At 40.0% G+C, this 27,926-nt stretch overlaps 1 protein-coding gene across 2 annotated transcripts in view; it reads left to right on the top strand.

Annotated features, from left to right (window-relative positions):
• The window catches only part of JAG2 (jagged canonical Notch ligand 2), a 73,597-nt gene that overhangs the window by 24,985 nt on the left and 20,686 nt on the right, over positions 1-27,926 (top strand). For both annotated transcript variants that reach the window (XM_039733039.1, XM_039733040.1), the window contains exons 3-8: positions 6,124-6,178; positions 12,312-12,566; positions 13,521-13,581; positions 24,443-24,573; positions 24,957-25,076; positions 27,015-27,128. In XM_039733039.1, coding sequence (XP_039588973.1) covers positions 6,124-6,178; positions 12,312-12,566; positions 13,521-13,581; positions 24,443-24,573; positions 24,957-25,076; positions 27,015-27,128 — 736 coding nt within the window. The remainder of the gene's footprint in view (positions 1-6,123; positions 6,179-12,311; positions 12,567-13,520; positions 13,582-24,442; positions 24,574-24,956; positions 25,077-27,014; positions 27,129-27,926) is intronic.

Genomic DNA, 27,926 nt, shown 5'->3' with positions numbered 1-27,926 from the left:
GTTTTGCTTAGTTTGGTGGAGGAGTGGAATGAGTGTTCAGACTCATGTAGGAGGAGATATCAGTCTGTTAACCATGGCAAAAAATAGCCCCTCTCACACCTCCCTGGTTTTGCAGACTTCCTAAAGATTGTCAGGTGGGGCTAATTCACCAAGAGTTCCCCTCGCACAACAGTAGGGCTCCAGAGTTTGTAAACATCATCTTGCTTTTGTGACTGGGCCAAGAGGAGTATAACTGCAGTAATTGCTCTCAAATAGAAAACTCGAACTTGCTCAACTGCTGATGCTTGCAGGACTTTAACCCAGTCTTCCACTCCTAATAAAATGGGGGGGTTGTTTGGCCCTAGTTTCCAAAGAGGGAAAAACTTCTGTTTAGGACTCACTATGCTCACTCATTAAATGAAAAATGAAGATGTAGAGGATGGTCACCTTTATGATTTTGCATGATAGATGGTCTCTGAATTCAGCAAACAAGCTTCTTGCATGCAAGTGGCTGAAATATCTTTCAAGTTTCAGAAAAAACTTTCTATCCTGTCCCTGCCCCCAACCCCCATGTTCCCACCAAATGAGGATGATTTACTCCTTCAGTAGAGGTCCTTTTTATGACTTAATAATCTGTTTCTAAAAGATAAACTTGCAGACCTTAAACTTTTATTGACTGTGAGTCCTAGATCTTCTCAGAATCTTTCTTCATTTTTTCCTTATTCACTTTCCACCTCTGGGTTATTCATGAGGAAGTTGTATGAACTTGCTGCAGAGTTCCTGGGGAAGGAAATGGAATATGCTTGCCTTGAAGTCAGCTTTTTCCATGGCAAGCAGGCTGCCTGGGGGAGGGGGAGAGGTGCTGAAACAAAAAAAGAGGGGGGCAAGCCCCCAGACCTATACTTGTCACACTTGACTAAAAGTTTCTTATGAAGGCAAGTGTGCTGATCAAGACTTAATGGACTTGGCTGCAAGAAATAGTGGGGGTGGCTTGTTCCAGAAGTTCCAAAAGTTAACCTGCATTAAGACTACTGATATGCTATCCAGTGTTTGGACAGTTGAAATGTTTGAGTACAAATGTTTCCTGGGCATGATTGAGGTTTGAAAAGAAACAGTATTTAATGGAGATGAGACCCTGAATTTACTGTGTGACTGTAGAACAGGAAGATAAGATGGGCTTGGGATTTGTTAGGAGCAACACTTTTTTCTGCTTCATAGCTGATTCTTAAAGCGTTTTTCTGTGTAGACAATCCACTCAGTCCTTTTATTCATGTGAAATTAGTAACTTTTTGTCTGTTAGCATAAAAGTCACAATAGTATGTTATTGATGCAGAAAACTTTAAGTATTGATTTCAGCTCATGCTTCATCTTCGGCATTTTTCAGACTGTGGGTTGGAGACTCTAAGTTCTATACCTGACTGAAAATGCTGTCATCAGATTGATCATCTCTCTTGGGATGAAAATTCTGACATGACTGGTTTGCCAGAAAAAAAACCCCTACCTTTTGAATGTTGATTTGCAGATACCAAGGTGATAGTAACAGTTCATGAAAAGACAGTGCCAAACCAATATTACAGGTCTTGTTTCCCCCCTCCCCAGAAGGGAGGTCTCTGGGATAGTATGGGGAGTGTTTTGTTTAGTGTAAACACAGGAATAATGCTTTGAAGTTGCTTGTGTCAACAGCAATCCTGAGGGGAAAAAAACACAACTGAGGCAGCATCACCAGGATCAACAGACTTAATTTGTATCTTTCCAAGCTACTTGGCATATCTGTTTAGTTAACTCCTACAAAGTGGCTCTTGCATAAGCTGTGCTCTTCTGCAGAAGTGCACTGATGCTCTTCTGACTCGTAGCCTTTAACATCTTGAGTTTTGAGTTGATGAGCACAAATGATGATGTTGTGTGTTTAATTCATTCAAAAAATAAACCTAATCATCAGAGTCAGTAGAATCGGGTCTGTTTCCAGTGCTGTGTTCCATACCCCTATCCCCTCCCCCTCAAATCTGTGCCATGGTCACTTTAACAATGTTCTCTAAATATTTTGCTAGTACTAGTTGAAATGAACAACAGATAATACTTCACAAAGCTTTTTGTAGAGATCAGAGCAGACTGGAATATGCATGTCCTGCTGTTCTGTTAGCCTACAGCAAGAGTTCTGTGCGAGTTAAAGCAGCAGGTGTGGTGGTGTGTGTGTGTATTATACATCAGGCTCATGATTTCGGGACATTTTTAGGATACTTGTGTAGTGTTTTTTGTTAGGTTTATGCATGAATTTGAGCACACTTATATCAACAGTCTCTGTGGAGAACATGATCTTAAATAACTTCCAAGCAAGTCTGTTCATATTAAAGATACCTCAAAAATCCAAGACACTGCTGGATGATGTGAGGGTGTTAAATATTTGCTATATAGATACATCTTGCTGGACAAGATGTAAATTAATGCAAGTTCTGTTGCTGTTTTCTGTGAGTGCAATTTAAGAAATATGTCAGGTGTCAATGTCTCTGCTATAGAGGAGTTACTTGCAGTTGGTGTCAGTAGATGTGTTGGTTAATCTGTGTTAAGACTTTCTGTACAAAAGTGCAGATGTGACTCACGTCAGCTGATGGTAGAGTTTTCATAAAATGAGTGTGGCCAGTGTGAAGTGAAAATATCCTTTAAAATTTATATTCATTAGTGGTATTAAACTTCAGTGCTTACTCTGGTTATTAGGTAAGATTACCCTCAGGGTGAGGGTATGGATGTTAAAATTTCTGTTAATAAATCATTTTGGTAGTAAAACATATTTCTGATAATTGAGCCATAACTGGGAAGCTCTCACTGCCGCAGATTATGAACATACTTAGTAACACAGATGCTTTTTTGTAAATTTTCAGCTGTCGTTTTACAGTGAAGTGCAAAATTCAAAGACATGTAAGCAGATCTAGTGCAATACTTGGTACATGTGGTAGTGGGAAAGACTGGGTTTATTGAACGAGTGGGTTAAGGACCAGTTTTCTCTTTTGAGGTGTAGTAGTTGGAATGTGATGATCCATTGCACTACCACAGGGAGGAATTCCTCTTCCGAGTTATTGGCCAGCTGGAGATGAGGAAGGGTGACAGGTTGGGTTGGTAACCTTAACTATCTTCTCTAGAGGTAAAATAGCTATAAAAATAAGTTTTACAGTTGCATTCTTGCTGTGTCTGTTTGGGGTTTTTAAAGGGTGACTGAGTAACTCAGCAGAGAGCAGAAGTTGCCCAACTGAGAACTGTCCCAGCTGAAGCTGGTGGTCCAATAAATACACATTTGTCTATCAGTACTGTGTAATGCCATTTGATTAACATCTCTAATCTCCTGTAAGTGTGACTGAAAGCCTTCCTGAAAGGTTACACTCCAAATGCTTGTTCATGTGAGCAGCCAAGTGCCAGCCTGGTCACCCATAAAAGTAGACACAGGGAAGTGAAAGGATTTAAAAGTCTTTGCCTTGTCTTTGTTGTGTAGGTTCTTTAAACTCATTACAGGTGGGCTGTGGTTCTTGACCAGTGGGAGGATGGCCAAAGCAAATTCTGGAGACCAGGCCTGTGGGACCTGGGGCTTGCAAAGCCACGAGGAGGCAGCACGAGCTGTGTGGGCTCCTCCACGTTTTGGAGGAGCAGCTCTGCACCAGAGTCATAGCTGCTCATAATGTGCTATTAAGTTTTTATAGGATTGTAAAGTAGTATTTTCTGCTCCAGAGACTATGCCAAACCACGAGGTTTGCCACCAAACCAGGGCTGTGTGATTTCTTGTTTTAAGCATCTTAAAATGGGTAGAATGCCTTTTTATCCTCATTCACACTGTCCAGCATGATCATGCTGGGCATTGCATGCAACTCTCTACCCATGAAAATTTCTTAGCATCCTGAGCACAGATACAAATCTGCTTTCAAGTGGTATGATGGGAAAGCATAGATGACTGGTCTGTTTCCTAAGACACCAAGTCCATCTTACATTTTTTGCTGCTTTTTGTGGGCAGTCAGACGCAGCAGAAGTAGGAAAGACCAGCCCTTACATAAGTAAATGGACATCTTGAAGCACTTGAACACTGGTCTATACTTCTAATACAAATCAACACAGGAAAACTAAGAGATGTGTTAGAAGGTAAGTAGTTAAAAGTGGAAGATGTGGATAACTTTGGACTTGGCATTGATTGGCAGAATTCTGTCTGGATTAGTTCATAATTTTGATACAAAATAAGGAGACATGCTGTTGCCAGAAGATGATGTTAGGGCAGTATTATATAGAACTTTTTTCAGCTATTCAATGTATGGTGTTTTTTTCAGGTAGCAGGTAGGATTCTACTGTACTCTGAAAACACTACCTGCAACCCCTCTTCCTATCTGCTTCCTGAAGTGCCGAGACAGGGGAGTGCAGGGAGTTGGAGGGTGAAGCTACTAAAATGCTCTGCTGATGTTTGTCTTTAATAATTGGGTGGAATTGAGCTGTGCTGTCATGCCTCAGAGGTAGAGCCCTTTGCTTTCTCAACTGTCTCTCTCAGTTGTCCATTTCCAAGAGCAGTACAAACTCAAGTATGTCTGCGTCCAATATGGTCACTGCCAAGCTCTCTTTTCTCTTCCTTTCTTTAGTCTAGTCTAAATAGTCACCACTAAACCTGTTTCAGTGATGTAAAATCATCTTCCCTAGTATATGTCTGAAGCTGAAAATAGAGTAGAAAGACTTAGTTTCAAAGGCTGTATTGTGGTTTGTATGTTAGTATAACTGAGCAGTAGGAAAATAAGCACTCAAGTGCATTTCTGAGGAGGATGATTCTGCTGTAGTCATGGAGGACCTCAAACAGAAAGCCCTGCTTGGAGTGCTGCACTGATCCTATTGTTGCTGCTGTTCTAAAATGGGGAGGTTTCAGTGTTATGATCAACCCTCCTTGGTGTGGAGTTGAGGGATGTGAAAGGTATGTAAGAAGCTATCTCAATATAAAAAGAAACATCTCTTGATGTAACAGTAAAATAGTCCTAATGACCCTGTGAAAGATGCCTGAATTCTTACACAATCCTCTTCCAAAGAGGGTCCTTGCAGTTTCTTGGCTGAATGTCCCCATACCCATGTGGATTTATATATCATTAGGCTGTGAACTGTGCACACATCAGGGCTTGGCTGTGCATGAAAATGTGTAGAGGAGGACTTTAGGGTAGTGGTGCAATAACTCCTTTCTGTTCCTGATGGTTTTTCCTTGATTTTGAATGTATGTGAGGATCTCAATGTTACTTGTGGCACTTGGAAACTATCAAAGCTGAATGGTTTGACAGCTATTCTTGTTCATCACAAAACAGTTAAAAATTAACTGTATGCATAACTTTTTTCTAAATAAGCTTAGTATTCGAATATCAACATCTGTCCTACATATTTGATCATAAACCAAGGAAAATGCCTGAAGCCTTGGTTTAGTGAAGTAAAGGCTTCATGTTTTTTTCTAAATCATTTAGGAACTATCTGAAATCATGGGGTTTTTCTTTCCTCAGGGAAAAGTACAGTGCCAGGTGTGCTTACTGTAATAATTGTTTCTGCTGTGTCTTTTGTAGATCTGTTTTTTATGCTACCCTTTCATGAGAAAGAAGTCTAAACTTTTCATAGATGCAGGGTGAATTGTGTATTTCTTCTTTAGATATGTTTTTCTGTAAAACAGAAGTCTGGTACAGACTTATCTTTCATGTGCTTTTTAAAGGACGGCTCTCATTCCATTCTCATTTTGGAGGAGGTGGTTCAGTTGTTTAAGTCTTAAATATCCCAGCTGTTTCCCAAGGTTCAGAACCTCATTTCATTTAAACCTTTTAGGGCTGCTTCTGAAAAGGATTTCTGTGGCTAAGCAAAGCTGAGAATTAGATGCAGTGGGAGGAGAGTGATAATAATTCAGTCCTCAATATGTGTGTGTGTGCGTGGAATGTTTTTGTTTCGCTGGTAGCATGGCTTGTCCCACAGTTTTTAATGCTGTTATATTTCATGCTTTTGAGAAGATGCTTTCAAGGGCTTTCACATGACAACAGAGGAGTGAAATTTGCTACTGCTTTCGGCTGGCTTTCTTGTAGCAGTAATATCTGCTTATTTCAAATCGGTTTGTCTGGTTATAACAGTTTTTTATTATTGTCTAATTGGTGCCTTTTTTTTTTTCAGAGGTCGTTCACATTAATATTAGAGGCATGGGATTGGGATAATGATACAAAAGCTGGTGAGTATTTATGTAAAGCTTGGAGTCTGTACTTATTCTGTGCTGTATGTGTGCAAATTGGGGAGGGGGGAAATTGTATCCTGCTGCAATCAGCCATCCCTCCAGATCAGCTGGAGGCAAAGCTGTTATCTGAGTAAAGGGCATGTACAAATCCAAACAGTGAGTATTGGGTTAGGAGCTGTGAAAAGTCATTGCTGTATAGGAAAAAGAATGGACAGTTGTAATGAAAGGGTGTAATTACAATGACTCTTGATAATTAGCTCTAAAATCACGCTAGGCCCTTAATTTTTTTTTGAAAAAGGAAGATAACCTGTAGAGTTGCACTTCAAATTCTCCTCAGTCTGCTTGTGACCACACTATGCAATAATTTCCATGATCATGTAAGCAATTACACATTATTGCTCCCCATAAGGAAAGCATACTTCATGGTTTTTTTGGACTTGTTCTAAATCATGGTATGATCCCATCTCTGTTTCTCCTCAAGTACTGGAGGCTACCTTGCATTTTCAGTCTGTGAATGCTAATACTACCTGTCAAGGCAGGGTTATTGATCTGAAGTGAAAGCAAGATTATTTTATAAATATTTCAAAATCATATCAAGGTGCAGATTGCCATAACGCTGCTAAAGCATGACTCCAGCTTGAACCTACTCTTTGTAAATGATTTACAAATATGTCTTAAAATAACCAATGCTTCTGGCTACAAAAGAAGAATGAACCTCAGACTTGCATTGTGGTGATTGATGGACTTTCATTTCAGTTGGTATCAATGTAGGGGGAAGGTAAGTGTTTGAACAGTAAGGTAGTGAAGAGGTTATATATGTCCCAAATCATCATCAGATTCTGTATCAGTAATGATGAATTTTTAGTTTAACTGCTACCTGAACCCTTCTTCTGTTAGAGTTAAGTTTGTCTTGTTTAACAGCTCCTTTAGCCTTTTTCTATTGGCTGTGGGTTTTTTTTATATCTCTGATTAATGTTGCTGGAGCCCTTCAGTTGAGTTTGTCCACAGCCTTCCTGAATGGCACTTCCTAAAGCTGGGTGTGGTGTTCAAAATGAGATCTCATTGAGAGAGCAGAGTAAGCCCAAATCTTGAATAAATTTAGATATCCTACACAATAACAGATGGGAGGAATCCTCTTGAATGCTTTGTTTAAAATATACTATGTGATGCTAATTAATTTAAATGGTTTCCAGCTTGGGAATAATTTATCTAGTACAGCAAATATTAGAATATTCATGTCCTTGTTACAGAGGGCAAATCAACTCATGAGATGATGTAGAAAGAACTGAACATGAAGAGACAGCCTATTCTGTAAATCATCTGTATGCATTCAAGTGCTGGATTTCATTTTAAAATTAGCTTAGTAATAAGTAATAGTATTGTAACTTTCTGTTTATTTCTTAGAATTTGCTGAATCCTCTTGCAAATCTGTAGCTTTAACCCCCAGATTTCCTTTGAATACACCTGATATAAGGACAGTCATCTCAGGCTTGTCTTAGGTCTTTGTTATGCTTTTTAGTTTAACAAGCTCTAACAAATCTCCTTACTTGCATTCCTTTTTTTTTTTTTCCCTGAACTTGAGGCCAACAGGATATAGAGTGTTTTCTGGAGGCCCAGTGTGCCATCTCCTCAAATTAACCATTTCTATGAACTGTGGGAGAGTATATAAGTGTCAGATTACAGTTTAGCTCTATGAGAAACTGCTGATGGAAAGTGAGCTTCCCTTTAATTTAGGCTGCCAGAGAGAGGTACTGCAAAGTTGTATTGCAGCTGAAAGCTTGAAGGCTTGTCAGGTGAATTTAGGAAGGCTTTCTTGGCCTGTAATTTGGCAGAAGACTGAGTGCTTGTCTTGGTTAAATGTTTCTGTAGTCAGTTTTCTGGCTCCGTTATAGAGACGTGTTGGTTTGCTGTGCTTCAATTTAGATTTGCATATAGGACTCCTAAGAATTCCTTAATGCTGAAAGTTCTCTCTTTTTGGGGGGATCTTTGCGGTGAGTCCTCAGTAGGTTTTGCCTTGTGAATCTGTTGAGACACAAAGATGCTTCAATTCAAAAATGTATTTTTGCAAGCACCATTCAACTGCCAAACAGGCACAGATCAGTAAAAATCCGTGTGTTAGAGAAGAGGAAAGGGAATACAGCAGCTCCTCCAGAGAAAAGGCGATATCTGGTCCTGGAGGGGTGAAGTGAGTGTCTGTAGAAAGCTGAACTCCCTGTCAATCCTGAGCACTGTGCTGCTCTGGGGATCAGGTTACATGTATCTTCTGTTGCTACTGTAAGATAGATTAATCAAAGTAATTGCCAGAGTCTGTTTATAAGCTGATTAATTAGTTCTAGAGTCAGGTTTTGCTTTCCTTTAATGGGGATGAGTAAGCCTGAAAGTTAAAAGTAGCGTCTGTGTTCCAGCTTGGACTCTAAAGTGGGTATTAAAAACCAAAACAACAGCAACAACAGAAATAAACAGCAAAACCCAAACAAGACAACAAGCAAACAAAAAACCTCCCCATAAACCTAGAAAGAGAGGCTTCCAGTGAACATCTTGAAGGTTCTAGAGCATTTGTCATTGTTCCCTCCCTGTGTCCAAGCATCCTTCATTCTTCTTGCACTCAGTGAAGGCAGGGGGACCCAGAGCTGACCTGTGAAGAGCAAGTCTGCCACAGCAAATGTTTCCCCTCTACAAATTCTTAGAGGGTCTTTCACCCCCAATTCCTGAATTGCTGGTGTGTTTTTCTCCTCCTATGTACAGCAGGGTTAGCTCAGGAGTAAGCTTGTGGCAGTGTAGTGTTACCACTTGTTTGCTTTGGGAGGGTGGAAGCGGGGGAGAGGAAACTGGCTTAGATACAAAGTCACTGCAAAGGGCCTGCTCGCTGTCATCTGTCACAGCAGTTCCACTTTCCAGGTAAGTCACTTGGCTTGGCAGATTTCAGCAGAGGTCTCGGCAATGCCCAACCCAGCCCTGCCTTGACAAAGCAAGCTGGCATCTTCATGTGTGAAGTAACTTTCCATTTGACTTTGTCTGCTGTAGGCATGCAGTGGTTGCTTTGCTCCTTCCCATTGATCTGTAGGAGACTCATCTGTCCATTGTGCTCAAAAACATGCTGAAGAGAATGTGCTTCCTGAGATGGACACCTCCTGCTCTTCTGGGTGTGAAATTTATGTGATGTCACTGTGTTCCCTTACAAACAACTACCAGCATCACCAGCCAATATCTTGAATTTGTACAGCCCTGTTGGCTTGTTGGGAATGTCTGACCTCTGCAAAGAATTGGGGTGCTGGTGGGCAGTGTTCTTATTTGTATACTGTAGTTAAATACTCTTCAGATAAGGCTTTGTTTTCCAAAAATCAGATGCTCTGGGAACATTAATTAAAGAACTACCTTTTAGGCATCATCTCCTTTTATGCAAGCATCTGTACCACTATCTGCTTTTCTAGAGAGGCTTGTAGAAAACATGTTAATCAAGGAAATTGCTTGGGGGCTTTTTGTGTGCATATAAGTTTGAGCAATGAATGATGCTTTTTTGATCAATAACCAGAGAAATTCAGCTATGCCTTTACTGAGGGCTTAAAGCAGTATGTGTGAACCCCTAAGGTGAACTTCTATGGCAAAGTCAGATGCAGGGAGCAAGCTTGTCTCATCAAAACAGTTGAGAGAGGCTGAATCTCTTCAGACACGCTTTGGTATTGTGGGGGAGGAAGGAGAAACCTTGACAAACATGTTCCTCCCTGTGTTTACAGATCTCTCTGGAAGATGCACCTTCTGCCTAGGATCAGTGTTAATTTGAAGTTAAACAGAGCTCTTATATTTACTCTGGTACTTAAGAATTTAGTATTAGAAATGAAATGGCTTGGAGCTGCTTCCCTCATGCCTTTTGTGGCTCAGGGTAAATTATTTGGCTTGCTTATTTAGGCTGTTAAACCCTACTTATACTGATACAAGCTTGAGGAAAAACCCTTAAGACTCTGAATATATTCCTTTTTAGAGGAGCTTGTGAAGATAAAGTTTGAGTGTTCAAAAAGATAAAAAGAGCACTCTTGGGTTATTTCCCCTGTTCTTGACCCCTGCTATCAAGAGGTCTGTTTTGCATAGGTATATTTGCAGTAGCTGTAATGCTTGTTCCAGTTAACTGGGTCTGATGAATCTCCATTAGCCTGAAGATGCCTGATAAGAATTTTATTATATGAGCCACTCCTTTAATCTCAGGACCTGTTCTTCAGTCCATCTGATGCACTTTGAGGAAACACTTTCACAGCAGTGTCTGCTGCAGCTGTTTATAAGGAGCCTATGTTGCTAAGAGGGATAGGCTTCAGTGTCTTGGCCAGCCATAAAATGTTTTATGCAATCTAGTCCAAGAAAGCATGACTTACAGCTTATACATGGCAATAACACTTTTAATAATAAAGTAGAGAAAAACTGAGATCTTAAAAACTGGAGTACATTTCAATGCTTATTTAAGTTCAGTATATTTTAATTTCAAGAGGAAACATTTTTATAGAAGCAAGCTTGGAAAAAGATGCCAAGACAGTGAGATACTTTGGAGAGCCTGATACTTCTGTAACTATTCTTTTCTCTTAATATTGGAGCAGCTGAAAACACTTTGCTAAGAAATGCACAGGATTCCTCTAAACTGTCAATAATGTTCTGGTTGAGAAACAGTCACTCCTTGGGTTTTGTTTTCTAAACATTGAGGTTAATGAGTTCTAGAAGGCAACTGGGTAGGTAAAATGGGTTTGCTAAAGGTGGTAGCTTAGTATTGCTTGCTACCAGCTTGGTTTGTTCGATATTATTAATAATTTAAACTTCGGGCTTTATCTCACTATCATCTCAGCCTCTTGCAGTGTGCAAGTTTTTGGTTATTCATTTCTTTTAACTCTGTACTTTACAGAATCTTTATTTGAAGAAAATGAGTGCTGAAGCTCTGAGCTGGCAATATTATAGCTATTTCATAAATGTGTATGAAATTAATATATTCAAGTGAAGCCTCTGTACCTTTTTCTCATCCTCGTGTTTGTAGTTCCAGATGCAGCTTGCAGTCACTAGAAAAGCTGTACAGCAGGGTGGTGCCAAATTTGAATGGTGAACCCATTAGAAAACTTCTGCTACTGGGGTTGCTCACTGTCTGCCCTTACCCACCACTCTGAGCTTTGCTTATTCCCAATATTTGCTGAAGCAATTGTATAATTTCATTGTACTGGCTATAATTTTCTCACCCCCTGGTACTGAAGCTTCTATACAAAGAATTACAGAGATAAAGATGCAAAATGGATATTTATCTAAATGAAAATACTTAGTGTTGGCAGCTTCTATAATGTTACAGCCTAGAATCCTCTTTTCCCCTGGCATGTGTAATTCTTTGTGCAGGTTTGGCCTCTGTGAGTGGAGCCTGGCAGTAGCAAAGCTGCTGCTTTCCATGGGGACAAGGCAGGATGCTCACAGAGTGTGCTGCAACAGGGATCACAGTTATCAAGAGGTCCACTAGGGGTGAGGATAAGGAGGATGCAAAGCTGAGAATGGCCCTTGATAATGGATTCATTTGTTTATTTCTTCTCAAAATGTCAAACACTAGCTGTGTAGTGTTCTATGGAATGGTTGTTAAAGTTTTTATTTAGGGTGAAAAATAAAATGGAAATAAGCTAGTTTATATATCTAATGCAAGTTTTCAGTAGCATTCATGATTGCTCAGTAATTTTGCAGCAAATTGAATATATTGTATTTTGCTTTATTTTTTAAATTAAACTTGCAGCAGAGAACTTTATCTCAGCTATGAAATTATGCAGATCTTGCAATTTTATAAGAACAAAAAGGAGGCAAGAGCCTCAGATCAAGATAAAGCTGCTAGTTGTCAGCATGTGGGGTGTGGTGTGTTTGGCTGCCTTGAAAAATAAGCTATTTCCTATGGATTATGTTCCAGGGTTTTTTAATATTTCCTTTGGGACACTTTTTTAAATTGGCCTTCCTGTAATGAACTTTGCAAGGCAAAGGAAAATTCAGTTATACAGTAGATCTTTATCATCTTAACATTTTCTTTACTTGGTTTTCCCTTAACCAGTTGAGTACTTCTGTTTGGATTCCATATGTGCTTGTGTGCTGTCAAACTTAACTCCCTGTTGAATGTACCTTTCTTTCCAAAAAGGTGAAAACTTGTTAATAGAGCGAGTGGCACATGCTGGCATGATCAACCCTGAAGATCGATGGAAGACCCTACAAATAAATGGTCCTGTTGCCCACTTTGAAGTGCAGATAAGGGTGAAATGTGATGAAAATTACTACAGTGCTCTGTGCAACAAGTTCTGTGGCCCTCGAGATGACTTTGTTGGTCACTACACGTGTGATCAAAATGGAAACAAAGCCTGCATGGAAGGTTGGATGGGAGAAGAATGCAAACAAGGTAGTATGTTTCCTTTGTCTTGGATTAGCTCTGGTGTATGTAGAATAGGTGTAAACTGGAGTAGGTATTTCTGTGGTGTCGGTGCTGTAGTATATTAATTTTAGGACTTACAGGCTTTGTCCTTTCAATACAAATCTTAAACACCCTCAGTGAAAAGTGGAGCACAGGATACAGTGTTGCTTCTGGTGTGTGCTGTGAACATACCTAAACAAATCTAGTATTCAGAGAAACATCCTTTTACTAATTGACTTTATTCAATGGTGGTGTTCCTTCAAAGCAAAATGATGCATTACATGTGTTAATGTAAGATTTTATTGGCGTATATCACTTACACAGTAGACTTCAATCCTGTAAAAGTGTACCTGTAACACTGTTTCTGCAAATGAAACAGTTTTAAGTGTAAAGTGTGCAAAGCTGAAAGCTTTTTGATAGCTCTTAATGGGAACAGAAATTCAAGTGTAGTTGTGTCCTTTAATGTACCACTCAATCAAATCTCTCTGCATTTTGCCTTCAGTAAGTAGTGCTAAAATTATTTGACGTACTCTTCGTTCTGCTGAGGGCTTTTTGGTTTTGTTTTCTGTTCCTTTTCAGTAAAAAGTTTGTTAATGATGGGAAGGACTGTTTTTACAGCTTACTCAAGGTCATGTATCACTTAAAGTTTGGGATTTCCAGCATAATACCATTCTTACACCAGGTTTTAAAAACAACTGTATTTCATAAAAGCTTGAGTGCTGACACTCTTGCTGCAAAGCTTTTTGCCTGTAATGGTGCTGTGTTCTGTGAACACCCTGTCTGGAAAGGACAACTATTGGAACATGGCAGAAGGCAGTCTGCTTTGCACACATAACAGACAGGCTAAATGACAGGAGCCCTGCCTGAAGAGCTCCAGACTACTGCTGCACTAATGGATACCTGGCTGCCCAGACTGATGCCCAAATCTTTTTGTGTCTACAGCTGTGTGTAAACAAGGATGTAATTTGCTCCATGGGGGCTGCAGTGTACCTGGGGAATGCAAGTAAGTCTGCATGCTTGAGTATCTTTTTTTTTTGGGGGGGTGGGGGAAAGCACTGATCTCTCAAGTATCCTCAGTGTGTATTGATGCTTTCCAATAAGTCTACTTTAAAATGGGAAAATTCTGTACAAGAACATGGATGGAAATGGATTTGAAGTAGATGTCATGTGTGTAAGAACTGCATATACTCTGAACTGTTTTGTGCTGCTGTGCTATTTTTGCCTATGTAGGACTAAACAGATTGGCTTCGTGTAGTTCAAAACTGTGCCTTTATTGAATGAGAAAATCAATATTTTCATTATTATTTTCAAAATCTTTATATATTTCTTTCTCTCAAATGGAAAGCTTGCTCTTTGGACTGTTAGATGAGGAAATGCTCACGCTCCTAGAGCACTCAATATACATTTTGATCACCAAAATATAGTAGATGTTGCTGTTCCAAGAACAAAAGGGTTTTGGTAATAAGAGGTACAGCAGCAGCCCCAGCTTAAACTTTCTACCCCAGGTAAATTTTTTGGGTCCCTAAATATGAGAGAAGAGAGCAAAATGTTCCCTTAACTTTGTGATGCAGCTTAAGTAGACTGTGATAGCAAGGGCAGTTGATTGTTTTCCTGTAAAGGTTCAGGCATTCAATGTAGCAGGTCAAGGGGAAATGGGTGTTATTTTTACACTGGCTGTTGAAGAAATGGGACAGGTCTACTTGTGGATTTGGGATCCTGTGTAAGTTGAGTTTATTTGTGGTCAGAGTGGTATGCACCATTGTAAGGGTGGATTCACATGGTGCTTCCTTATTGAGCTGTGTTGAACCTGCTTGATTGGAATGATGGGAAACTGAGCTGTAGCTGCCAGAACCCCTGAGAGCTGACAAATACCACTTTGTGACAAGCTGTGACAGTTTAAGGCAATTTGGCTGCATCTTTCTGACTACTGCAGCCTCCACAGAAGAGGCAGAAATGGGATGCAGATAGTCCAGCTTAGCTGGGGTTGAGATGCCAGTTCATGAGCTGTGGTAGGTGACATGCAGACAAGTCCCATCCTGCTGCAGAACCTCATGCTTTTAACATTGGGGGATGGCAGATGATAAAGCAAACCTTAAATCATTGCAGCACAAAGTGGTTTCTTACTGCCCTGTAACTTCCATCAGATGCTGCTGACGTCTTGGATGGTTTGTTGTGTTGTAGCCCTCTGGTCTGACTGAGAGCTGTCCAGTTCAAGTGCAGTGCTTCAGTTTGTGTGTGGTTTCACTTCTCAGGCTATAAAAATGCCTTTAAATTTTTTTCTCAAGGAAGATACTTAAATGGTGGCTTCCTTTTTGTGTAAGAATATTTATATATAAAGGTATTAGTGATTTTTTCCATATCACTAAGTATCTTCCTTGTGATTTCAAGTGTTGTGTTCTCCTACTGCTGTTGGGCATTTTTTGTTACAAGTAGAGATTGTGGTTGAGAGCTGGCCCAGTATCATTTCTGCCTGAAGAAGAAACACTCCTTCCCTTGAGCCTTCCAAGAATGCATTTCACAGAATAATGAGGTTGGAAGAGACCTCTAAGATCATTGAGTCCAACCTATGCCGTAACACCTCAACTCAGAATCTAGACTATAGCACCAAGTGCCTTGTCCAGCCTTTTTTTTTAACCACATCCAGAGATGGTGATTCCACTGCCTCTTTGGGAAGAGCATTCCGGTGCTTTATTATTCTTTTGGTAAAAGATTTTTTCCTAATATCCAACCTATACCTTCCCTGACATAGCACTTGTTCCCCTTGAGGCCTATTTTTATGAATTTTGATTCATGTAAGGGTTTCTGATGTTCTGTAGGTGTCAAAGTAGCATCCCAGGAGCCTGTGAATATTTGCTTTTTGAATGCAAGAAGTCTTTGACTAAATATACAAAAAAAGCCAGATTGAAACAAATACAAAGCAGTACCTTTGGTTGGGTTTTTTTTTTTGGATGGGGGTGGGTGGGTGAGAGGGTTTGGTGCAGTTTCCTTTTTAACTTCCATTTCTCTGTGATATCAGCTGTATCTGAGAAGGCAGAACCTGGAGAGGGGGAGGGAGGTGTCAGGAAGGGAATATAAAACCTTTCAAGCTGGGTGCTGTTATGTTTTTCAAGGTGGCTGTCAATAGGTGATCTCACATGGCAAAGCCTTTCCTTGCAGCCTGGAGCTGATGGGAAGAAACATCTGGGGTTGTAAATCCAGCTGTTCCCTTGCAACCCACCCAGCTAAACTGAGCCCACAAAAATAACCCTGAGTCTACTGAACAACTCTGTCCAGGTATCTCACTATTGTGATGGGTGATTCTCTCACCTGAAAGAATGTACTGAGGGAAGGAATCATGGAATTGGAATGTGTGCAGTTTACCTCATTTCTTGATGCCTTCCTGCTCAAGTTAGATCTGTGATCAGCAAACTGAAGGAGAACAGTGAATTTTCTGTGTGACCACTCTTTGTAATATTGCAGAAAGTTCTTAGCTGTCTCTTAATGGTGATTTGGTAGCTTGAGCGTGTTCACACACAAGCTTTAAATTGTGTCTTCAAATTGTATTCTGTCATAGTTATTAGACTATATTGGAAATGTTGCTTTTAACCAAAATGGCTAATACTTTCTGTAGAAAAATGATGCTGGCCTAAAAATAAACAAGGCTTACAGACATGACCTTTATCTTCAGCAGTACAAAGGAAGCTGTTATTTAAAAGAAACTGCTATGTTTGGTGCTATTGAATTTTAATCTAGATTCCTTCATCCTGGTTTCTGGACAGCTGCCACTGTAATTTAACAGGTGAAAACAATGTCCTTTTTTAATTCAGAAAGAAAATGAAAATGTGAGAAAAAACATGGGTGTGAGGTAGTTGGGAACCAGCTGGTGCCAAAAGCTACTTAATTGCCAAAACTTGCAGTGCTGTTAGTAAATAGAAAAGCTGGAAAATGGCTTCCATCTTCAACTTGCATGAATGTGGAGGTAACTTAAAGGCTCCAAGGCTTCAGCCAAGGTCTCAAGAAAAGTCTATCCTCCATCTTTTATGTTCCAATGTAATTTAAAGCTATTCTTGAATTAAAAGTTACACTAAAATCAGAAGTAGCTAAATGACCTCAGACTGTTAATAGAGACTATGTCACTGGTTCTGGGCATGCATCATCTGTTGGTCAAGTTCATGCACCCATTTCTTTGAGAAAGTTACAGTATTGAAACATTTTCCCATTTCTTCTGCTGTGTTTCCATCAAAATGGAAAATAAGTAGGGATGATATCTCAAAATGGCCTGATGTAGGAAATGATTTTGTGGTGTGGCTGTGTCTAGGTGACTTGTTTTTGTCATTGTGGAGGCAATTCAATAAAAATAAAAATTTCCTGAATAAAGATGAAAAAATACATCCTTGAGGAAATCAGAAGCAATTTAGCTGAGTCTTGCAAGGATGGAAAGATGCCACCATCCTAAAGAAAAAACAAACCAGTCTTTATCTATAATGCATAAAGAAAGACAGTAAACTTTGGTCTGTAGTGGCAGGCTAAATGGTCTTTTTAATTTTTTTTTTTGACTTCACCAGGCCAAAGAAGTAGGAGAGATTATCAAAGACACAACATTGCAGAGCCTTGATGCTGGTACTTTTTGTATGTTTTTGCATCATTTAAAATACTTTGTTAAATCCCATTAAGCTGTCTGGAAGAGAATGAAGTTTGAGCTAATGGCTCATATCTGGCTTGGGTTCAATGACCTCATGAAATGAGCATAGTTGAATGTAAAGAAACCACCAGTGACAGTCTCTTTCCTTGATTAAAACTGCTGACCTGGGTATGTTTGGTACCACTCATAAACTGTCACTAGGCTTAACAGCTCAATCTTTCACTTCCGTGTTATCCAGAGTGGTATGGCTTTGGTTGAGGTCCAGATATGCCTCATATCTGGCTTACATTGTCACAGCCCTGCCAGGATGTGGTATTTTCAGAAGTCTTTCTACTTTTCCCATTGCCTTTGGATGCTTTTGTTTCTCATCTAAAGCAAAACAAGAGGAGTTGAATACCTAACACTGCTGAGCTTGGATTCTGCAGCCATGGTAAGCGCTAGGTTTTGTCCTGGGAAAGGCCAGTCTTACATTCCACAACTGATACAAAAATTTCTTTAGAGTGTGCAGACTAACTGAAATTAATTAAAATGAGATTGTTAATAGTACTCTAATGTGAATTCTGTGCAAGGTGGACAAAGCAAGTGTACTGTTTTTAAAAAAACTTTAAAAAATAAATTAAGGTTTGCGTGCTTTGAACTAACTTGTTTTAGAACTATATATGACAGTTTTAGTTTTACAGTTTTGGTGATTTTATGTAATTGTTTAGTTTTGTTTAAACATGTACCTTATCTTTGCCCCACTGAGAAAGTTTTGTCAAGCTTTTTGTCCAGTGCCAGGCCTTTTGTAGTCCTTGTATTCCCCTTCAGCAGTCCCACAGTGCCTGCAAGGGCTGTGGGCATCTCCCAAGTGGTTTTGCTCCCTTCATCTCTCACTTTATGACCCACACCCTGCTCAGCTGTTATCCAGTACCTTCTTTAGACATGCAAAATGCTGGAGCTGCAAAATGAGCTACAACTACCTGGTGGTGTAAAAAGTGTTCTAGAGAGTCTTTGTTAAATCTTAGACTTCTCAGAGGCTATCCAATATCACTGATGTCTCACTTGTGGTTTGTGATGGTTGGGTGGATAACGTGTTTAACATCAACACTAGGAACTCTGTCTAAACTTTTTATTTAAGAAAAACCCAGCAGCTGGATTCTTGTAAATTCATTCTTGGGTATAAAATGATCTGGTGAGGCTTTTCAAAACAGGTTGTTACTGAAAGACTTTGGAGGACTAGCAAAAGGTCCTATAGAACTGAAAGAAAGAAGGAAATAAAATTCCTGCTTCTGAAAACTGGGAGAAAGTAAGAGGTGGGGATTTTCCACAGGTGTTCCAGAATGGAATTGTGAGAAATCTCATAGGCTGCTCTGAGCAGTAAACTAGAAAAAAAAACTTTGTTTGGGCAGTGTGCTTAGCTGCTTTGGCATCTGACCAGCTCAATTCCAGCAATGCTGGACTGCCCATGGTCCCTGAAAAGTGTGAGGCTGCTGTTTAGCCCTGCAGGAATGCACTTGGTACCATGACTGGGACATCTCCTGTCTCCTCTTTAATATAAGATATCCTATCACAGCTTCAGGTCTCAAAGATCTTGTAAAATTCTTACAATTGCTGTGTCTTTCATCATGTTGAGTTCTCTTGCCTGTTGGTACAACCATTGTGCTTTTATTATTTTATTTTATGTCCTAGTGGTGAGCCCTTAGGGAATGTTGGCAAGCCTTTCTCAAGTAGGCACCTTAAGTTAGACAAAGAATCTCATGTTTTGCTTCTTTATTGGTCAAGGAACTGAGGCATGCTCTACATGAGTGGGTTGGAGGGCATAGAACATATCCTAAAGGTGGATCTGCATCCAGGAGATGTGAGTGGGTGTGCAGGAAGTAAAAACATGTAGTGCTTGAACTTGTGTCTACAGCAGTATGGGGAGTGCAGCTGAACCAGAACAGAAGATCAAAGCAGCACAGAGAACTCAATATCACACTCTAAACGCTCCAGGACTTTAAATTTTAGATTCTCTAGTCTGTTCTTGTGGCCTGAATGCCTGTTTGCAGCTGGAACACATTGGGTGTGCTCCTGGCACACATTGTCTGATATTACCTTAGTTTAACCTAAGAGGAATACAATTCCTTTGTTCCAAAACAGCTCTGTGATGTGAACTAACACCATCAACAGGAATGATCAGGCAGTTCACGTAAAAAGCATGTTCCTGGTGTGAACTAATGCAAATACAGGCACACCCTTAGAGCCACTTATGTAAGTTAACTGAGCAATGTTTTGGCTAAAAACTTTTGAACCATCCCCTCTTTTAACTTGTTCTCAAAACTTTACGTAGTACTTCAGTGAGACTGTTGGCTTTCAATAACTTCCTTTATTAGAGGACAAAAATGTTTGTAGGGAAAGGTTTGTATCTTTTGGTGTGATAAGAATGCTAGCGGTGAGAGGAAAAGGTAATAAGCTTTCAGGTGATTAAATTATTTGAGCTCATTAATGAGTATGTTTTCCTTTGCTAGTCACAAAATTATCTTGCCTATTTTGAAGGTAGGAAAGTGGGCAAAGTGTTTCTGTGACAAGTTTTAGTGAATGAGTACTGTACTGCTTATTAACATTGAATCCAGATGCTCAGAATTGTAGGATCTACCAGCTGGACAATATTGCTGCCTGCTGTGCAACAAGTAATCTCCTAAAAGTTTAAACAGACTTTCTTATAGTTATTTTAAGTAAATAACTAATATAAAGCTATTGTTCTGGCCTATGCAACACCATCCTGTTCACGTCACTAGAAAATTTAGTGGTTTTCTATTTAAGAGGGCTATTTCTCCCCCACCCCTGAATGATGCATTTTGCTTCTGCTCTTAATGTCACTGTTTTTGCTTTGTTTTCCTGTATTGAGTGTTTTGGCCCCAGCTTCCACTTGAAACATGATTGGGAGAGGCTCTTTCCAAAAAGTCTGCTTATAAAAAGGTGTATGAATACCTCACAATGATGTTCTCTTCACTCTTTGTATGATGAGCAGTATATCAGCGAGATGTAACCTGTGATATTTAAAGGTTTAAACCACATTGCCTACATCCTCCCTAAGATTTTTTTTAAATTTATTTTTAGGCCCCATATTTCTGCATTGACTTCAGGAATAGACTGCAGTTTGGTGGTTCAGGTGTATTTATGCATGAAGTGCTGACAAAGCTCTGTAAGTAGGTGTAGAACAGAATTAATTTAGGTATCCTCTCATTCAGAGCTTTTTTTTTTAAGGTTAACCAGCACAGATTAGTCATTGGATGCGATGTGGAATACGAAGTTTCTCAGTTGATCTTTCTGCACAGAAGGATCAGGACTCTCAAATATTGAAACAGGAGAATAAATCACGTATGAAGATAATACAAAAGAGCTGAGTTTAAGCTGACCATTGAGGGCACCCCGACTTTCTGCTTTGGTGGCAGAGCATCCTCCTTTTGGATAAGGAGTTGTTAATTATTCAAGGTGCTGAGGGGCCGTGGTTGACAGACCATCAGACTCTGAATACATCTCTTCACCTTTCCACAGCACTTCTGTAATTGCCACTGTAGGATTTGACATAAATTTATGGAGTCTGGACAACATTTCCAGGGTCATGTAGTCCCCTCTTTGCCCAAGGAGGTCTAGTTAGACCCGTCTAGTTAGTTCTGTCTGATTTGGAAATGTTTAATTTCAACCTAGCTCTTACTAAATAATTATAACAAACTTCCTCAGAGGAAAGCAAAGGCCACTGTCAGCTTTTTCCCTTAATTATATCTCTTTCAGAAGAACAAAAGGAAAGCATATTTCTATAGAAAAATCTTCTATTAGACTTGATAAATTTTGGTTTTGAATGACCCCCACAAAAAATAAAAACCCCAATTGTTCTGTTTCATGCTTTTTTCCCCACTTTCCCCTGCCTCTGAGTACACATGTAACTGAGCTGTGTGTTCAAAGTTCTGACTTTGAACTGTGTGTAGTGATCAGTGCTTTTGTAGTGTTCCCTGATGTTAAATTTACCCTCTTCAAATGCACTGACATTTACTATAGAAAGTCCTTTCTCCTGAAATTTAGCTGTTTGAAGCCCCACTGAGCTGAATTAGTGTGGCTTTTTCTGCTTGTCAGTGACAGCAGTGTTTTTTCTCCAGTTGCAGTTTTTCTAATCTGATGATTGAAGAGTTGTCTACAATTTTGCTAATGTTAACTTCTGCCATCCCCACCTCTAGCCTTTTGTCTGAATTCTCATTTTTCTATTGCCTCCAGACTCTCATTTAAGGAAAATGGAAGCTGTGAAGTGTGCCTGTAGAATTGCCAGATTTGTTCTCCAAGTTGTTGGTTTCAAGATAACCAACAATTGTTCTTCTCTCCTTATTGCACTCTGTGTGAGTTGTGACCCAAAGGGATGCTTCAGTCTGGGAGCAGATGCCTGTGCTTCAGCCTTCCATCAGGAAGTTACTAAACTGCAACAATCTATTTATGGTAGCTTCTTTGTACTGCTAATAACCCAGCAAGGGCTAAGTTTGAGCCAGGTCTGATTTTGTTTTGTATGTGCTGGATTGTGAAGACAACTTTGAGCTGATGAAGTCAGCAGAGGGGAAGGACAAAGGAAGTAGAATCTTGATTCCAATAAGAATTTTCTTTGTCTGTTGAACAATGAGAATCCTTATAGATTCTCTATATTTGGCTTTCTTATTTTGTCAGATATGAAAAATTTAGAATTACTATTTAGTTTATTCTTGACTGGGATGGGAGGGCAGGGAAGAAGTAACTTTAGCCCACTATTAGCTGCACTGGCAGTTTCCTTTTGGCTTTTACACAGGAGGTTGGTACTTGAAAAGGAATTCTGGTTTAAATTTTTTTGGAGTTTTTTCCTAAATGATGTTGAATTTGTGTTTGCACCATTTGGGCTTCTAATAGTGAATCATTAATCATTTTCATCTTTGGTTTTTTCCTTGATATTTTTGTCATAAATGACATATCCATAAATGACATAGAACATAGGCATTTCTGGGTTGGTTTACCTTTATTGGTCCCATCTTGCTCTCAGGGTGGGCTGAGATCCATATCAGCATTATCTTTTCAGAAGGAAGTGGAATTAACGCTGCTCTAGCACCTGTTAATGTAGGATGCAACCAGACTTCCTGTTCAAGAGGAAATCCTAATTTACTCTTCCTTGTAAACTGAAGGCTGATCAGCTTACCACATAGTAACCTTTTGACTTGTAAACATTGTGTTCTTTTGGACTGCTTTTAGCCTCTAGAAATTATTTCCCTCAGGCTCAGTGGTAATTTTAACAGTAAACTTTGTGTTGAATATCATGAAAAAGCAGCAACTTTTGTTCTGCTGAAGTAATTTTAATGTCATCAAGCATACCTACAAACTCAAGTAGGTGCTTAAGATGCCTTCAAGTTCTAGAAGGTGGCTGTATTTTTCTTTGCACTCTTAAGCACCACTGTAGTGTCAAACAAAGAAACTTGTTATCCATGGGCTATGGAGAAAAAATTGAGTTACTGTTATTATTTGCTTTGTGATGCAGACTTTCAGCTCTTGAAAATGCTTGTTGTATGTGGGTGGGGAGTTGGCTCTGGCTGGGATAGTCATGGTGAATCACTGGCAGTAGTGCCAGATTTGGCATGGATGAAGATTTGGGTTGGAGCCAGTAAAGTGAGTTGCAATGCTTTTTTTTTATTATTACCATCCTCTGAAAAGATTTTTCTGTCCTTGAGGAGGAAGGAAGAGATCAAATTTAGCAAGAGCAGTATTTGTTTCCTCTTGCTGCTGCTGCAGCCAAAGAAAGAGGCTTCTAAAATATGAGTGTTCTCCAGGCTTCTGCCAGCCCTGCTCAGAGGAGCAGTCGAGGCCTCTGGGCTGGGTGCTCAGCTGAGGCTCTCCTTGGAGATCTTTGAGCTCGTGTCCCAGTACCTGCTCCTGCCCTGAAAAGCTCCAAGTAGTTCTAGAACTTCATATGAAAAGAATGGTCTTGCAGACCTTCTGCATCTAGATTCCTTACTGCCAGTGTAAACAGTAAGGATTTAAATTCTGTGCTGCCAGCACAGCTTGTTCTGTTCCTCTGGAGATTGATCCAGCTTACTGAAACAGTGGAAGGGGATTGATTCACAAGGAACCAAGACTCCTCATTTGTACTTCTCTTCCTTGTCTTCTCTCACTGCTCCCCCAAAGACTTAATTTATTTTCTTCTCTTTTATACTATTTAAATCATGTGGATAATAGAATGGTGGTGTCAAATCTAAAAAACATAGTTTCATTTCTAATGCTTTTTTTTCCTTTAGGCAATGGGGCTGCACTGTTGTGCATATGCCCAACTCTCATGCAGTGTGATCTTTGTTACTAGTATGTTTTTTGAATTCTGTATAAGAAATGCACTCTTAACAGACAGAACGTTTGTTTTGTTGGCCCAAAATAGCAAGCTTACTATTTCTTGTTACTTAAAATAAGTGTGAAATATAAATATTTTTAAAAAATCATTAGCCTATGCCCTCCCCCCCTTATTAGTTCAGATTTTAATACTTCCCTGTAGCATAAACAGTTGCTTCTTTTAGCAGAGTTCTGATACAGATTAACATAAATATACTGGTCTGAAGAAATCTTGGGGAGAAATTTGAACTCTAAAACAAATGAATTATTAATTGCTTTTGTTTCTGTTGTCGCTCCTCCTTTCTTGAAAGAATACTTTTTCAATAGTGCCAGTAGAGAACACTGAGGATATAATGGAACAAATCTGTGAAAAAAGGTTTTCTTGAGAAACCAGGCCTTGAAAAACTTACCAAGACTGCTGCCTTTCTGGCTGCCCTGGTCTTTTAAGGCTGTAGCACTAGAGCAAATTGGCTATTATCGTGAAATCTCTCTTCACAGAAAAACACTATGGTGCTGGATGCAGTAAGCCGGCAGTCTCCTTCTGAAAATCAATTTCAGCTTTCTTGTATCAATCACAAGTTTTGTCCTAGTGTGAGATGATTATGTGAAGATGGGACTTCTTGTGAAAGAACAACTAATTCATGTCCAGTTCTCATAACGTGTAGTGCTTGGTGGTGTTTGTTGCCATTGTGTGTAACACATTTGAGCAGGATGAGTTCCTGTAAGGATGTTCAACAGGACTAGTTGTGTCCCTTCTAAACAGGATAAAGTTTTGTTATCTGTTGCACATTGAACAGTTGGCCTTGTTCTTGAAAACGGTAAGTGTAGTGTTGTAAATACATGTAATGCTGATCATGAAGCATCATGTTGCTAACTTTTAACATGTGAACTTACATCTTAGGTGTCATTATGGTTGGCAAGGACAGTTCTGTGATGAGTGTGTCCGCTACCCAGGCTGTGCTCATGGGAGCTGTAATGAACCATGGCAGTGTAATTGTGAAACCAACTGGGGTGGCCTGCTCTGTAACAAAGGTACTTAACATTAATGTACAGGAAAAATAAGTTAAGTTGCATGATTAACTGATAACTCATTAACCCCTTTTCTTTTCTGCTAGTGTGCAACTACCTGAGTGTTTCTGTGCCTTAATTCTTGTGTGGCAGATGGTGCCTAGGCATCAGAAGTGTAGGAAGTTGAAGACAAAAGGCTTGGAATTGTCCTGACTCTTCTAACTCCTGCAGTTGTCTCTTGTTCATTCTTCCCTGTTCTGTGGATAGTTACCAGATCACAGGCTAGCCACTGGAATTGGGGATGATGTGGGTGAAGGATGTTCAAGCCAGAAAGGCATCTGTGTCTGACTAGGGACTGAAACAGCGGGATCTGTGCTCCCTGCTGACTGAGCCTTCTCTCTGTGCAGATCTGAATTACTGTGGGAATCACCACCCGTGCCTGAACGGCGGCACCTGCATGAACACGGAGCCGGATGAGTATCGCTGTGCCTGCCCCGACGGCTACTCGGGCAAGAACTGCGAAATCGGTACTTGGGACAGGGCACCTCTCCTTGGAGACCTGCAACTGCCTTGGCACTTCTGCACTGCGCTGGGGATAGGCTCCATCTCTCCCTGCTGGGGCCTGAGCCTGGCTGCTCAAAAAATCACCAAAGACAACAGAAATGCTGTGCCAATTTCCCTTTAGATAATACTGAGACTATTTCTTTCCTTTAACTTCTCCTCCTGAATCCAACCATGCAGTTGGGCTGTAGTCTCATGAAATAGGTTAGACATGTAGCTTTCCCTGTTGTCTTACTCCTTACTGCCCATTTTCTTGTCTTCTGGCTTGCTGGCAAGAATGCATCTTTTCCAAGCTGGGGACTAAGAAAGGTGGAAGTGATGGACACTTCAGTTTCATCTCTGATGTGGGATTTGGCCCCATTTTTAGTTGGCTGAAAGTGTTGACTACCCTTTTTAATCAACTGAAATTTCATCTTTTAATGTGGGACTTCTAATATATTTGGATTAATGATAAAATGTTAACTACTGTGGAAGTGTGCTCAAACCCTCTTACAGAGTCACCTTGAGCAGTCTGAAAAAAAAAGTGGCTTCCTTGTGCCTATTGGCAAAATGAAGGACAGCATTTAAACCACATTTGTGATGAAGTATGGCTTTGCCTACAGTCTAAGAGATCTGTGTCTTGCAAAACTGCTTCCTATCTGAACCACAGTACAGAGATAGCATGCTGCTTTTTTCTGTCTGTGCATGTGTTGCACAAAGACCAAAATGTTCATGTTCTAGGGACAGTTTTGGTCTCTGGAGACTTTTCTTGGTTATTCTTACTTTGGAGGTAAATGGACAGTGTGCGGTTTCTAGTTCTTTCATATTTTGTTTTATGTAGTGGTTAGTTGGATGCTCTTTTTCTTTGTCATGATGCATTGTTTAATCCTTTTTTGAAATGTGATATTCACAGCTTCTCAGTATGTATTTTGCTGTTTCTTGATAGGTAAAATTTGAGGTAGAACCTTTTTTTCTTTTCTTTTTTCCACTTCACTGCTTGGCCTTAAAGTCACTAAACTGTTATCAGCAGAAGGTTTTTGGAGTTAATCAGGATGTAGATCTTTGAACTTCATAAAGTTCTATGTGGTATTAAAGATACCATCAAAACTTAAATTTTACTTCAACTGGTAGAACTTAAATTTTACGTCAACTGGTAGATGTAAAGTTTAGGCTGAAATGGAGGAAATCTTGCCATAGCTTGCCCTGAAGGCTGTGGGGGAGTAGCTTATGTTTTCAGGGAGGAGGCAGTACAAAAGGGGGCCATATACTTGTTGAGATCTACACTGATTTTTAACAGTAGGGTTGGTGTGTGAGCTGCTTTAGGTACCGGTACTAAAAAGCTTCCTTGGCTTCTGAGAGGGGAAGTTACCAAAAAAAATTTAGAAAAAGCTTGTCCCTCCTCAGCCTGATGAGTTTGTGCAGCCCCTGTCACTGTTACAGCCCTACAAGGAGCATCACTGCCTGTAAGCACCTCTATTCCCTGCTGTTTCCAAGAGCAGTGCTAGAATGAAGCTAAACAGACCTTAAACTACTACAACTCAGACCTCTGCATACAGCATATCTGTTTTTTCTCACTGAATTTAAAAGAAGTGCTGGAGTGCTCTGGAGGTGGAAGTGCATGGCTGGAAGCAGAGTGTTAGTGGGGAACTTTGCTGGAATTGAAATAGAGTGAGCTGTCTGTGCTTAGGCTTTCTAGTTATTAGGTGGGAAGGATGATAAATCTTCAGTGAAATCCTGCTTTTATGTTCCTCCTGGGATTCTTAACTCTCTGCAGGTGGGAGAGGAAGGCTCCAAACTTCTCTACTGGTATCTCTCCACTGTTATTTCTCTTGGTCACTTTTAACCAATGCAACTTTTAATGGCAAATTCTCCTTAATTGGTACTGGAAGAGTATTTAGCAAGAATTTTTCCTTCTTTCTCCCCAGCTGAGCATGCTTGTGTATCTAATCCCTGTGCTAATGGTGGAATTTGTCACGAAATTTCGTCAGGCTTCAAGTGTCACTGCCCGTCGGGGTGGAGTGGACCAACATGTGCTATTGGTGGGTATGGTTTTGCTGGTGACTGACCTGTTGGGTTGGAAGGGTTGATGCTTGGTGATAACACGCTCTGTGGGTTTGGAATTTGGTGGTAGTCTTCTACTTTCCCTGTCTTTTAACAGCTGAGCATTGGTAAAGTGAAAAGAGGAGTGTTCTGTGCAGCTCACAGTATTGACTCAATGCAGCTGAGATCTGTTATCAAAAAGTTATCAGAAGCATAGCTGGACCATATCCAAAGAAATGCCCTGTTGCCAAAGCTTCTTTGACAATTCCTGACTGAGCCACTCTGAAGCAAAATACAGAATGGTGTCATTTTGAGAAATACAGATGTGCAGGTCAAAGGTTCCCCCCTTCTTTAGCAGCAGAAAAGTAGATTTGCACACTTAAATGCTTAAGTGTCTGGTTCAGAGGACAGAGAAGTTGTTGAAATGTATTGTGGGACTGTAATAGGTTTGCATGTTGCCTGTGATTTGGAGCACAGGTGACTTACCTGTTTTCAAACAGCAACTGTCCTCAAAAAAAAACCCCAAAAACCAAACAAAAAAATCCTGAAAATTGCCAACCAAGAAACAAAACTGGCTAAATATGTGTCACAGTCTAGGGACTTGACTTTCAATGAACGTGCAAGTCATAGGTAGGTTATTAGGTTATCTGATTCTTTTCTTGTTTGCTGATCTTCTGTACTCAGTCACAAAAATGTGACAAATCCTAAGTAAAAATTAGGTTAGCAATGTTAGTCTGTGCCTAGGCTTGTTTGCACGTTCTCCCCCTTCATCTCAAACTAACTTTGAAGCAGAACCT

The sequence above is a fragment of the Passer montanus genome, unplaced genomic scaffold (assembly GCF_014805655.1).
Source record: "Passer montanus isolate IOZ18808 unplaced genomic scaffold, ASM1480565v1 scaffold82, whole genome shotgun sequence".
NCBI classification, from domain to species: Eukaryota; Metazoa; Chordata; class Aves; order Passeriformes; family Passeridae; genus Passer; species Passer montanus.
This window is presented reverse-complemented; position numbering and strand designations above follow the sequence as displayed.